Raw genomic sequence first — 13,799 nt, forward strand, 5'->3', positions numbered from 1 at the left:
AGAGGGAGAGAGAGAGAGAGAATGTGCCAGTGACGTATTAAATGACAAATAACCCTTCCAGCTTGCATGGACAAACAGTAACCCATGGCAACCATCACAATCTGCATTCTGTGCTCAGGATGACAGCTGAATATTAGTGATCTTTGCATTGTGTTTGGTCTTACAGTCATTCAGTTGTGATGCTGATAAGCTCAGGGTCAATATAATTCACTAGTTGATAATAAGAGCAGACAAACAGAGTTTCAATCATGTTAAAGCAAGCTGGATACACTCAACTGAGGTGCTGAGTTATTATTACAATACTCGGTAGCCATATGTTACAGGATATAGGTTTTAGGGTTGAAGGACTCTAATTAAAAGGGACATTATGTCCATGAGATTGAACGCAGAGGATTTTTGCCAAGGTCAGCGCCTAAAAACAGAGAACTTATATTGTGGCAGTGAAAATGAAAATGGTGTTTCTGTGTTGCTCAGTTTAATATCAGTTGCATAGAGTTTCAATCACATGATTTAAATTATACAACTGGTTGATGTTTGACTTTGCACTCCGACAGCTGGTCGGCATTCTGAATTACTCCCTAAAAGTAGGAGATAACAGCAACAATAGCCCCAAGGTATTAATCCAAGCTCAAGTAAAAAGAAAAAAAAAACTTTTTTCAATTCAACAAGAGAAACTTTCTGATAGCAGGAGTGTTTTAATAATGGAATCTGAAGCAGAAAATTGCCTCTGCTAATCTGCACCAACTGCCTCGTTTGACTGAAATTAGAGGTGAGCTCTTATTAGAAAAACATTAGCCGCCCCAGCTAGTTTGATAGCTAACTTTTGCAGGGAGGAGAAGCAAAACAACACTCCAATTGCTTTCTGCTGTGACGTTTTGCATAAATACGTGCAGAGTTGGGGGGAGAAAGATTAGGCTCAAATCGTTAAAGTTTCTCATTATTTTTTGTCTCACCTTGGCAGTGTGTGGTTTTTATGAAGAGAGCTCAAGTTCTGCGCCGCTGCAAAGCGTGACATTGGGGAATAAAGCAATAAGAAGAAAAAGGAAAGATCGTAAAGGCGTGGCATTTTATTATTCTCTCTGTGTCTAAGTTGGTGTTGTTTGTGTTGGTGTGTGTGTGGTGTGTGAATGGTTATTAATGTATGATGACAAGGATTTGGGTTCCTTTAAAGCAGCCATGGCATTGTATTTTTGGTTTTTTAATATTGCGTTGAGTGGAGGGGAAGAGAAGAGAGGATCAAAGATGTCATGGCTGGGGTGAGATCAAAAGGAACGACAGAGCATGCATCTTGTATTGTTAGAGGCTTTGTAAAGCTTTTATGATACTGCCATAAGGATAACATTCACAACATTACATTTCAACTGGCAGAAAACTGACTTTCAGAATCACATAAAATCAGAACTACAGATTTAGTTCGTAAAGCCTGTAAGGGTCTGTCTGAGGACTGACATAACTCAGAAGCTCTGATTATTCTGGTTGTCATAATAATCACTTATCCTACCTTTGCTAAGTGATGCAGCATACCTAAATCCTAAGCTCACATGTCACACAATATGACAACACCCAGAAACTTCGCTAAGTTTAATCTCAACTCCACCAAAACTCTTACAAAGTCTCCATCTCAAATGGGAATAGCAATCAAAAACAACTACAAGCCATGGACTGAAGAGACAGAACTCCGCCCGTATCTTCATACGCTGACAGCTGAAGTGCTGAAGGGAGATAGGAATGTAGGAGAACAATTCGCACTCTGTTAGCCTGGCTGATTGATCCCCACCAAACTCACTTTGTGGGAATATAGGGAGAGAGAGATGGGAGGGGATAAGGAGAGTGTTTCATTAAAACAGGTGACATGCGGGAACAAGATAAGGGGCACATGTGCACGTGTGTTTGTGTGTGACATCTCATCGCTGATAACTTTTCAATCAGGAGACCTTGCGGTTGGACGACTCACTCGAGTTGTGGGTGATGTGGGGTGAGACATGCTCTTTGGAGCGTCTCGCCGCTATCAACCTCCCATCGCTCTGCTTTTTATCATCAACAATTTCAATTCTAGTTTTGTGTCATTTAATTTGTAAGGTCATTTTCTCTGAACAACACTTTTCTTGGTAGCTTTCAAATCCAGACTGCACAAAGAATAATACACTATCTGAGCACATTATTTTTTCCGTCCTAAAATACACTGTTATTACATTCATTTCCTACGTTGGCTCTCATGCAGGACACTGTATTGCAAACAACCTACTGCATGTTACACTGCTTGGCTGAATGAGTGTGAGGTATTCTACTGTATTTTATTAATGGCTTGTCCTGTGCGGTCCCTTTGTTTTACTATGTATGTGAGGTCCATGACCTTTGTGCCAATATGTAAATGTATCACTACATTTATTATGAAATTGTTAATTATGTATGTTTCTATTATACAGCATGTCTTCACAAGTGGGGCGCCCTGGTAAGCTTATGGTTACTACATCACTGCGACGTTCGATTCCCATGTTTGCACACTCTCTGTCCTCCGTTAAAAACTGATTTTTCAGATATGATTACGTGTGATTATGACATCCCACCATGTCAAGAGTCCAATCCGTTCCATTCGGGAATAACATTTACATACAGACCCAACAAGTGCGGAAAATCAAAAGGCACCCAACCTTGCTCTTAAACCAGTTGCTGCTAAATCAGCCAGTATTTTTACTGTAATGGCAAATACACTCAATCTGATTCTTATGTACATAACTGTTTAACATAATATGGCAAATGTCTTCATTAAATGATGCAAATCTGTTTGGTACATTAGTGAAGGATGTAACATATTAGTCAGTGTTGCAGTGGATTTACACGTGGATGAAATGTGGTCTTTTTATCTACAATAACCGCACAGACTAAATCTGACATGTCTGTAATTGTAATCTTGTGCAGGAGTGTTTGTGTGTGTAGGTGTTTCTTTATATATACCTCACAGAGGCAGTAACAGAGTGTGTAAGTGACTGCAGCCTTCTGTCTTAATGGTAAATCTTTGTTGGACCACAGTGCAGACAGGTCTTGTCTCTAGTAATGACTAGCAGTCTACGACTCTGTGGGCCACAGAGATCCTTACAGTTAGCTACCTGTCTGCTACACTAATTGGACATGCTCCCCACATGCACGCAAGAACAGACACATACAGAGTAAAGTAGATACAACAAACCCACATGAAAGTAGGTCTTTACCACAAACTGTCAGCAGTTACTTCATGGTGAATCCTCACACAGGCATCCACCTGAGGTTCACTAAGGTTTGGTCTTTGCTAACACTTTGAGTGTAGCAAGGTTTTTTAAAGAGGATTAATGGATTTTTAGATCTTAAAGTGAGCTCAGCTGCAATGTTGTGGGTCTCTTAGGTGAGGTATTTTGGAGAAATATGGGTAGTCTGGTACCCCAAGGCAAGACCAATGGATGAACTTCTCCAAAATGCCCCATGTAGTTGAGCAAGGCAAGTGGAAATAGCACTAGATAACATTTTACCACTAACTATGTCCCCACTCAAGGATAATATTTTAGAGCGTGTGACCTGTGCAGTGTGGGAAAATATCCCCGGGCGCTTCTTTCTTGTTGCCCTGCTATCAACAAAGTACCCTTCTCAGGTGTGAGAAGCACCTTTTAGCTTCAACATTTGCACTCAAACTCCCAGAATCACAGCTAGGAAATAGCAGTCAAAGTGGGACTACTGTAACTGACAATAAACTGGAAATGACATATAATGGTTGTGTCTTATAACTAATCGAGAGCACTGTACCTGATTTATGTCTCCCCAAACGGGGTTATGGGGCTGTGTGATTTTCCTACATTCCCTCCACCAGCTAGCCGTGGTTGCTTTTATAAGATTTTAAACCCTGGTGCTGGAAAATAGCCTATAAAGAGATCAGCACCTTCGTACCTATATGGTATAGTCTTACACATCAGACAGAACCCTGTATTGTGATGATGCTTTCTTTTTCAACACACTTCTTCACCCTTAAATTATCTTTACATATTTCCAGGAATATTGCAAGTCCTGACTCTTACACTACTTAGTACACATTAGTACCTATAATTCTGTCATTTAAGCCTATTGTGTGCCTAAGCCAGGTGCAACAGTACAACCAACACAATGCAGAAGAGGAAAGAATCCAAATGAGACACTGAAACAGGAAATAATTATAATATTTCACCTGACTTTATGCTCACTCTAACTACTATTCTTTCTATATATAGAAGTTCCAAGAAAGAGAGCATGAGGACAATAAATGAAGGCAGACAAAGTAACAACCACGGGCAGAGAAATAATAAGCGAATGAGATTATTGAATGAAATCATTTTAGAATTCATAGGCAGAAGTGGAGACAGACACTGATACAAAGACAGAAGAAAAAGACATACTGTAGCTACATAACGTGTTAGACTGTGCTGCAGCCCCCCCACTGCTCCCCCTCCCTTCAGCAGTGGGTAAATAGAATAATTACTGGGTGGTCAGTGTAGTGTGAAATGACAGCGTGACCACGGCACAATGAAACGCTGCCCAAATGCTGACAGAACATGATGAGCACATGGCTGCCTGAATACAAAGTGTGCCTGTGTGTGTGGCAGAGATAGAAAAAGGGAGTGAAAGTTTGTGTGCACAAAAACGTGTGTGTCTGTGTGTGTGTGTGTGCATGCGCACGTTAAAAAAATAATGAACAACACATTGTAGCGGGACAAAATGCTCTTCTTTCGGCAAACTCGCGCAGAACTGATCTTCTAACCTCTTCCACGCAGCAATGGACAATAGCAAATCCTTGCTAATGTAATCATTTGGACAAAATTTTGGACTGGAATTGAGTGCTGTTAAATTCAATGGACCAGGTGCATGAAGATGGCAGTGTTGCGGATGAGGTTACTGCCCATCATGTAGTGCAAAGCTAGCAACAAGACCAAGCATCTACTTTTTCCTCTTGCTGTTTCCAGGAATGCACCAGACTGTGTGCTACTAGACCACACTACTGACTTAATGCTAACGTGCATACATTTGCTGCTAGGAAAGCTATATTTTATATTTGTATGGCAGTGGAAATAATGGAGGGGGGGAGGTGCCGTGTAACTAAAGCTTTTGACAGATTTGAAGGTACAGCATGTTAATCCACAAAGCCTAATCATTCAAAGTAACAAACTAATGTTGCAAAACTGTAAACTGACACTAATGGTGACTTTCTGTCACTTTTCACCTTGTTAGGAAATGACAGATATATTCAGATGTTAGTGATACTGTAGAGAGTTTGTTTAGAATTTAATTACGACTCTGCACTGCTACCCACATCAACAAACCCTATAATGACTCGAGCCACAAATTTACTCTACCTTCATTATCCAATGGAAAGGTCTCAGACTAATTAAGTACATGTGTAATCTCTGTATACTGAGTACACACTGCAGGTTAAGTGGAGGAAGGAAAAAGTAATTTCATCAATCACAGTTAATCTTCTCAGATATTGCTACTGAATTTAAAACTTCCTAATTAAACCAATACTAAATCATTACTGTTCAGCAGCTCTGTGTGTTGTGTTCCAGGTGGATCTCATGAGGCCTGGATGCATTTAACACTGCTGGCAGCAGAGGGAAAATAGGTGGCTCCGACATTATGACTTTTACAGGTTTTGTCTAGGAGGTGTTTCATTGAAGTTCAGGTTTTAATGGTGCACAGTAAGACATGGGTGCAAGGCTTTATGTGTTGATGAAAACCAAAATGTGAGGAATGAGCATGTGAGAATAGCAGTTGAAAATGAAAGATCTGAATTAACTATCTTTCATCAGTTTTGCGATAATCACTGTCATGCATGCGTAAAAAGGGGAAATAGAGCGGCTTCCTGCCTAAATTGGATTCACAGAGCTCTTTGGCTCGCTCTCCTTTCAAAAACAGGGTGAGAATGGGTGTTATAAAGGGGCGTAAATTGGCAAGGCCCACACACTGCGGCAGTGCCAGTGTGGCGGTGGTTCAGTGTTGAATGAAACTGACATGCTTTTTGACAGCAGGTGAGGTTTTGAACTCGACCATCCCAGAGGATCACCTCTGCTTTTCGTGAAATCCTGCTGTTTCTGTTTTTCTACCAGTAGAATGGGGTCACGTAAGAGGCCAAGTCGTCAAGCTGGTAGTGGCTACAATTATATCATTATAGAGAAAAAGAAAGGTGATGATGTTAATGTCAAAATAATATCACTCACTGGACAGAGAATGGATCAAGTTTTATACATATCTATACATGAAATCTAGCAAAGAATTCATATTCCAAAGCAGCTAATCAGCTTTACACAACACAAGTGGTCTCTGTGTTGTCTACTATAAATTAAATTTAATACATTTCAGTTTTTTCCATGTCTAATAAGTAAGTAAAGCAAGATAATTATAAAGAAAGCAGTTGACTTCAACAAAAACAGAGCGTTAGAGATCTGTTTACTTTATGTATCAGGCTATTGTAGTGTAATTTTCTGTGTTCATGTTCAGATGGGTCAAATTATAGTGCACTTAGTAGGAACACCTGGGTTGATATAGACAAAAGTGCTGCCTTAATAATTGTTGCAGCAGTATCGAGATATTGTTTTATTATGTATGCTATGAGAAAATTACATCACATGTTTGAAATACTTGTTTCAGTAGACCAAAATCCTTAAAAAAAATCATATATATTTGAACTCTCATGCTGTGACAGGTGTCAGAAGGTTTTCACTTATTGTTCATTTTAAGAGGAGAATAGTGATATACTAATATTGGAATTTTGTCACAAAACTATTAAATGGGAAATGAGAAGTGATAATAGTAAATTATCACCCAGCCTCACCACCGTATGTGTGGAAAACAACGTTTTGACTGTCAGCTACAGGAGGTGTGGGGTTCACATTAACAGCATACTGACATTGCAAACAGCCTTCACACTCAGGTCTCTGCCCACATCTGCTTTCTGACAACTGTTGTGTGGACATCCTGCTAGTCAGAACTGGTTTCTCTTTGTAATCCACTGTGCTGAGGGTTTTTTCTAATTTGCCACATGATGTCAGCCTTACATTTATACATAATGGATTATTTACAGGTGTACTCAGCAAACAGCGTTAGCCTGTGATAGGCTAGTAAAAACATAACAATGTAATGAGTATACTGAATGGTTCATTCCACAGAAACTGGTGTTGCAAAGCTAATTCACAGTATTTACCGGATGTGAGCCTCAGCTTTAGTAGCTGCCTGGTTGTACTGGTCAGCCGTCTGCTTGTAGTTGTCAAGATTCTGGCAGAGGACAGAAAGAGGGAAAGAAAAAGAAAGGTGAGCATCAATTCAGGGGTATTTTACAGCTCTGCAGAAGTTGCACATCATTTCAAAACAAGACGGACTGTGTGAAAGTCCTCCAATCAAGCCTCATGAATTTATATTTAAACAATTAACTATTAACTAAATATTTTATATTTTTTAAATATTTTATATAGATTCAATTCAAGCTCTAAGCGATGATAAGCAAAATGTTTAAAACACCATTGGAAATGTCACATTTGTTAAATTAGTGACCTTTGAATTTACATTGCTGCTTACAAATCTGAATGCTGATGGCCTGTTGGTACTCCATAATGTTTTATTTCATGCCGGGAAAAGTGGCATTTAAACAGCAATTACAGCAAAGATGGAGCCTGTGCCTAGAGGACAAGGTCATATAGGGCACACCTCTACTGGAGTAATCAGCGGTCACAGTGTTAACTACTCTGCATCGCGGTCAGAGCTGACTAGAAAGCAGTCAAGAGTATAAGAAGTTTAAGAAAATGAATAAGTGTGCAGCATTACCAGCCACAGCACTGAGAATATGTTTAAAATCATCAGCTTTGTCACATGAATGATCACCTTACAGGTTTTGTGTCAAAACATATGAAATACCGTTTGTCTGGAATGCCTCAAACACAAGGAAAATCTCTCTCGCACACATTCACTGCGCAGTAATCACCATTTTAAACCAATAACCACAGTGCTCACGCTTTTACTTAATTATTCCCCATATTCCCAATAGAAGGGGTGATAGGAGAGGAAGATAATTGAAGTGACTAAAGACAGGGAAAGAGATGGGATCAAACACAAACCTCCTCCACAATCCCTAGCCCTCTACTCCTCCAGTGCCCCCCAGTCATTTTCATATCTCATTATTTCACGCTGATCCGCAGACATGCTTCTCCTGATCTGAATGTGTGGTGTTGGAAGAGACTCAAGTAATGTCATAGGCATATTTTTTCTTAATCCTATCTGCTAGTATTCACTTCAATGTAATAATCTGCCCCTCTATCCTTTTATTTCCTGTTCTTTAAGGAGAAGACAGTAAAATGTAAGTCATAAGTCTAGTATGAAGGAAGGGAGTAGTGATAGACCAATAAATCGCTTGGCCGATTAATCTGGCCAATTACGTGGCATATTGCGATAATTGGCATTGGTGGATGTCTGTGCTCACGAGGCCGATGAACAAAAAATTTCTTCAGACACATCTGCAGGCAGCCTTGTGCCAGTCAGTGTGCCAGCTGTGGCGTGATGTTAGCGCTCCCCCTCTTTTTGGGAAGGTGGTGAAAAAGTTGGTTCTGTACTATAACTCTCCTGCTCCAAACATATGCCTGAATTTTCTATAGAATAGAACAGAATTATACATGACTTTTCTTTCTTTTGAAGATCGGCCATTAAAAAACGTATATTTGTCGAGCAGAGGGTTAAATTTTTAGTTGTCACAGTAATACGCAATGTGGAAATGCCAAACATCCCAGGTGTAAGACTTTATCCCTTCCTGTTATGTTTCCTAGATGTGTTATAGTTCATTTTCTAGGACAGGACTCAGGATTGGCTCCTGATGCTGCTAAACATCCGCATTCCTAATATGTGGACTAGGTTTAAATACCACACCTCAACAGGGGGGTAACGACTGCAGCTGCAAAGCAAGTCAAGCATACTTCACACAGCATTTTATATCAAATAAAAGACAGTTCCATTACAAATAAATAAATAAAATTTCAAGTGCTAGAAACCAAGCTCTCTTCTCTTCTTGTTGGAGGAGAGTTAGTTAATACTTTGGCTGGCTCCCTGGGAATAAGTGGTAAGATGTTAGCCACATGTTAGCGACTTTAGCCTTTAGCCTAAGGTCAGGGGCTCAGTGGGTACACTCAACAGAGGAAAGCTAAGCTGAAACTTGAAAGTCTGTAGTTGCCTTGTGGGATATCCAGTGTTCGAGCCAAGATAAAAAAAAAGCACCACATGGGCTTAAACCCATGGGTGCCTCAGATTATGCAGGACATAGAGAGTAGGGCTCCAGCAAGGGAAGCAGCAAGCAAATGGTTTAAAGTCAACTTCGCACTGAAGACTGGTGTGTCCTACTAAGGCAGTAGTTAATACAGTGCCTCCCACTTGGAAGAAGATAAACAAATGAATACATTTAGCAACGTAGCTGCTATAACTGCTTGGCGGTGGATGTAAGACGCAGTCAGCGCTATTGGCTACGGTCCCTAGCTTCCTGTACGGGAAATACATAAATATGATTTGTGTTTCATGTGGACCTTAAGGGAGCTACAGTGTGGACCCTTTTTCATGTTTTCAAATGTTTAATTGGTCAAATTGCCATCACTGTTTGAAATCGGTGGTTTGCAAAATTTTGCCCTTGTTGCCTAGTTTGGTAAAACATTGCCTCATACGTAAAATACATTCTCTCTGCAAAGTCCCACAAACTTCATCAACAAACAATCATGTGCTCTGGAGAGTTTCTCAGGAATCTCACCATTTTGGAGCCTCTTTTAAGTGGTTACCAGTTCACATTCCCCTAACGTCTCTCTCACACACTAACTGTCAAACAACTCTATGCTTTTTTTCCCATGGAAATGTACAAAATGGGTCGTTTTTTAATGGTCATGGAACGATGTACCAGAGAATACTGATACAATTATCACGTCTCTGGCCTTGCTAATAAAACAGGGGGACGTGAGGAAAATGAGGAGAGTGGAAGTGTGAAGGTAGGGTTTGGACTGGGAGGTACAGCTTATCCAGTCGAAATGTCAGGGGACCGCGAGGCTGTGTGTTGTTTTTGTGTCTATTGACAGAACAGACCCAGAGCAACAGCCCCAGCTCAGCTCTCGTAACACCAGAGAAGTGGCAACACTATCACTGGCACACACACTCCGAGCTCTTCCCAGTCATTTGCACCCTTGGGGACAAAAGCCCAATGTGGAGAAACAGAAAAGGGGGATGATAACCCTCAATGGGGGGAAAAGGTTTTTGGGGGTGTTGGAAAGACTCATGGAGAGGATTAGTGAGGGTGCATGTGTGTGTGTGTGTGTGTAAGCGTGTATACATGCAGGTGTGTGACTAAATCTGTGTTTGCACGGGAATGCTTGTGTTCCGATGATCCTTGCATACACACTCGTCTGAACACCCTCCAGCAGCTGTGGATTGAGATGGGCTGATGTCAGGGATTTTGAGGGAGGGGTTGTTTCACGCTCCGCGCTTGGACGAAGGCGGATTAATTTTTTCAAGGGGGGGGATTAAAAGAGGTGAATTTTAAACTGAGACTTGTTTACAGAGTCACAGGGTTATGTTGCCACAGGGAGACAGATATACTCCACCTGTACACTGGGAAGAGATTAGGGAGGCATCCATAAATAAACGAGAGGGAGAGGGAGAGGAAGAGGATTGGGAGGGAGGATGTACTGGTATGTTTGGGGGGGGGGGTGTTTCAGTCTTGAGATGTCTTTTAGTGTGTGAACCTGTATGTGTGTGAGAGAGGGGAAATGCGATGTTGCGCAGTAGATTGGCCACTCTATCACAATTACTTCTGAAGTGACAACATACACACAAACCTGTCACAATAAACACACACACACACACACACACACACACACACACAGGCTATTTTCTCTTTTGTGTCAGTAGTGGACACCATCCACAGCCTTTAGACAAACACCATAGTGTTATCATCATTCATCCCTTAGGCAAACTGGACACCAGAGTGTGTTTGTGTGTGTTTTCATACAAATAATCACACACACACACACAAACACACACAGTTATTAGCCTATTAGAAAAGGGCTGCTGCTAAGCCAGAGTAAAATGTTGATTCAGGGGAAGATCACACACCAATTATCAGTGGATTCTCCTTCTAATCTAGATGCTCTTACCATTTCTGCCTCAGACTATTAAAACATCCAAACAGTGCAATTACATGAGTCTGAGTGTCTACTTGTGCATGTACTGTACGTATGGAAAAACTCAGACTTCAGAGATTATTTGAAGAATAAAAGCACGTCCTGGTTAAATAAAGGTTAAATAAAATAAATAATATTCATTCTTAGACAACGGCAATCATCATCTGTTTTGCATTAACAGGTTCTAAAACAATACTGATAGTGAGGAAGGCCGGAGCAATGTAAGTCTTCAAATGCTTGGATCAGAATCTATGTGAACAGTGGGACATATTACTCTTTCAAATTGTGTTTTGCATTTATGTATATGACCTGTGTCACTCACAATTCAACTTTTAAGAGGCCATTTATTTCAGCCCGAATGGTATTTGCCACAGGTATGAGAGAGTGAGAGGAAGAAAAATAGGCAGGGCAAAGGAAAGGGGGCATGAAAGGAGGTCTGGATGAATAGAGTGCCAGATTGGAAAATGAAGGAAGAGAAGGAGGGAGATGGACACTGGCTCATGGCGCCGGCTCAGGATAGACTCTCTGTTTAATGCACAGTCCATATAGCCTCTTTATCTCTCGCTCTCAGTCCCCCTCTTTCTCACTCCCTCATCCACATGCAGGTCAGCTGCGAGGAAGTGAGGGGTGAAAAAAAGCGATAGAAAAAGCAACTGCAGCGGCGAGCGGAGAAAGATAGAGCATCCTCCACTCTTCTGCCAATCAGTCTCTTCCGTCAAGCATTGCGGCGTGTGCTGCTTGCCGCACGGTGTGCAAGGGGCCCTTCCATTTAACTTGGCTATGTAAAAGGTTTTCTCAGAGGCCTAAAGGAGGCGAGTGCCAGGGACTAGATAAGGTCCCCCCCGTCTGCCTGATGGGCCCCGCCAGACGGAAGGAGAGACAGGGGAAAGGGGTGGAGGGGGAGTCAAGTCCCAAAGAGTGTCTACTCAATACTGGAGGGAGGGTTGTGTGAGTGAGGGGAGAGACACAGGATAGGCCACGGGAGAGGGAAAGGTGTGAGAGTAAGTAGCATGTAATCTCATTGTCATAAAAATGAAAATATTTGCTCTACTATTTTATCAGTGTGCTTGTCATTTGTGTTTTCCTGATTCTTTTCTTCCTTTCTTTACTTCATTTGCACTCTGTAATTTTACACTCCTGCCTCTTGTCCTTCCTTCTAGCCTCTGCCCATCCTCAAGAGCGTAAAGCAGTTTTTCCTGCCGTAAAATCATATACCTGTACCAACCTTGTTCTTCACAAAGTAATTCAACTAATCTGCCCAAGTTTACTCTGTAAGCAAGCAGCATTTATCAAACCACTGTGCTTTTGGCTTTTACAGGGTGCAAAATATCAACGGCGCATTAGTGGAGGAAACACAGGTCATAATTTCTTAAAAGCACCAAACAAACGGCTTTTATTTTTTCTATTTTTTGAAAAGACCACAGGGTTGCTGGCAAAAGGACATAGTGATGAGAAAAGCACAGTACATTTGATTAGAGAACTGAAGCTCTTTGAGTGAGACGGCGCTGTAAAACCTCTTCTGAGTGCTGGTCCATCAACAGCGAGTCGTGACTCTCATCTGTCTGCTGAAACTTTCAATTCATTTACATTTACATTTTGACGCCGGTATGTGGGCTTGACATTTCCAAGATAGAGAAGAGTGTCTTGTGTCTCAACGAGATTTTAGTCTCCAGGGAGATTGAGTAACATGTCACTTTAAGACTTGTTTTGATATTCCTGATGCGTAAAGGCTCCTTTTCAGTGAAAGCCTACAGGATGTTTTTATCTCATTAGTGAAGTCTCCGGTTATACGTGTCAATTTTTGCAACAATGGAACCGTCATTGCTTTACAGAACATAATGTCAGCACTTCTATAATTTCACACCGGATGGACCATTTGTGGAACATCAATATAATAAAAATGATTTTGATTTGTTGCAATGCAACCAATGAACACATCTGAGGATGCATGATTATGGAAAAGGCCTTTCAGATGACTTGTGGCTATTTCCCTTTGATGGTATACCTGTTTATAAGATGGAAATAATTGCCCTTACCTTCTTCTCCAGTATTTCTAGTTGCTCTTTATAGAAGCTGGAGATGCTGGCCAGTTCCTTCTCCCTCGTCTCCAATTGTTTGGCCTGAGAAAGGGGAAGAAAGAGTAGAGGTAGAAAATAAGAAAATAAAGAAAGGCAAAGAAATAAACAACATAGCATTTATTTAACAGCTTTTATAGAGATTTTTGTTATATTGACATAGGAGAGTTTACTACACTCTCTGTAGGCCTGTGTAAATATTCAACTCATACTGCTTGGTACAAAAGAACGAGAAGAAAATCAATCCAGGTACAAATTAAAATTTTGCATTTGACAATTTTTAAATTCACACAGTCACTAAGTGGGTAAAAGGATGCTAAATGTAATAGGCTAAACTATTCATTGCTTTTGCTCATGAGCATGGCACACACATGGGACACTAGGGAGAAGAAACAAAGCAACCTGTTGCTTTTACTGACCAGTAAAACAGTGGTTTCTGATAAATTGAAAAATATAGCCTAAAAGACTCAATTCTGAATGCAAATCTCACTTATAATATATTAGATAAATCGGTTCTGCAGCAGCAAGCAAACAA

At 40.8% G+C, this 13,799-nt stretch overlaps 1 protein-coding gene across 1 annotated transcript in view; it reads right to left on the bottom strand.

Annotated features, from left to right (window-relative positions):
- Positions 1–13,399, bottom strand: part of LOC118328525 (MICOS complex subunit mic25-like) — a 31,508-nt gene extending 18,109 nt beyond the window's left edge. Inside the window, exons 1-2 of the mRNA XM_035662286.1 lie at positions 13,226–13,399; positions 7,196–7,266 (exon numbers count right to left, since the gene is read on the bottom strand). Coding sequence (XP_035518179.1) covers positions 7,196–7,266; positions 13,226–13,384 — 230 coding nt within the window. The 5' untranslated portion in view covers positions 13,385–13,399. The remainder of the gene's footprint in view (positions 1–7,195; positions 7,267–13,225) is intronic.
- Positions 13,400–13,799: the final 400 nt, after the last annotated feature.

This window comes from Morone saxatilis, unplaced genomic scaffold, assembly GCF_004916995.1.
Source record: "Morone saxatilis isolate NCDOM2014 unplaced genomic scaffold, NCSU_SB_2.0 Contig18, whole genome shotgun sequence".
In the NCBI taxonomy this organism is placed as follows: domain Eukaryota; kingdom Metazoa; phylum Chordata; class Actinopteri; family Moronidae; genus Morone; species Morone saxatilis.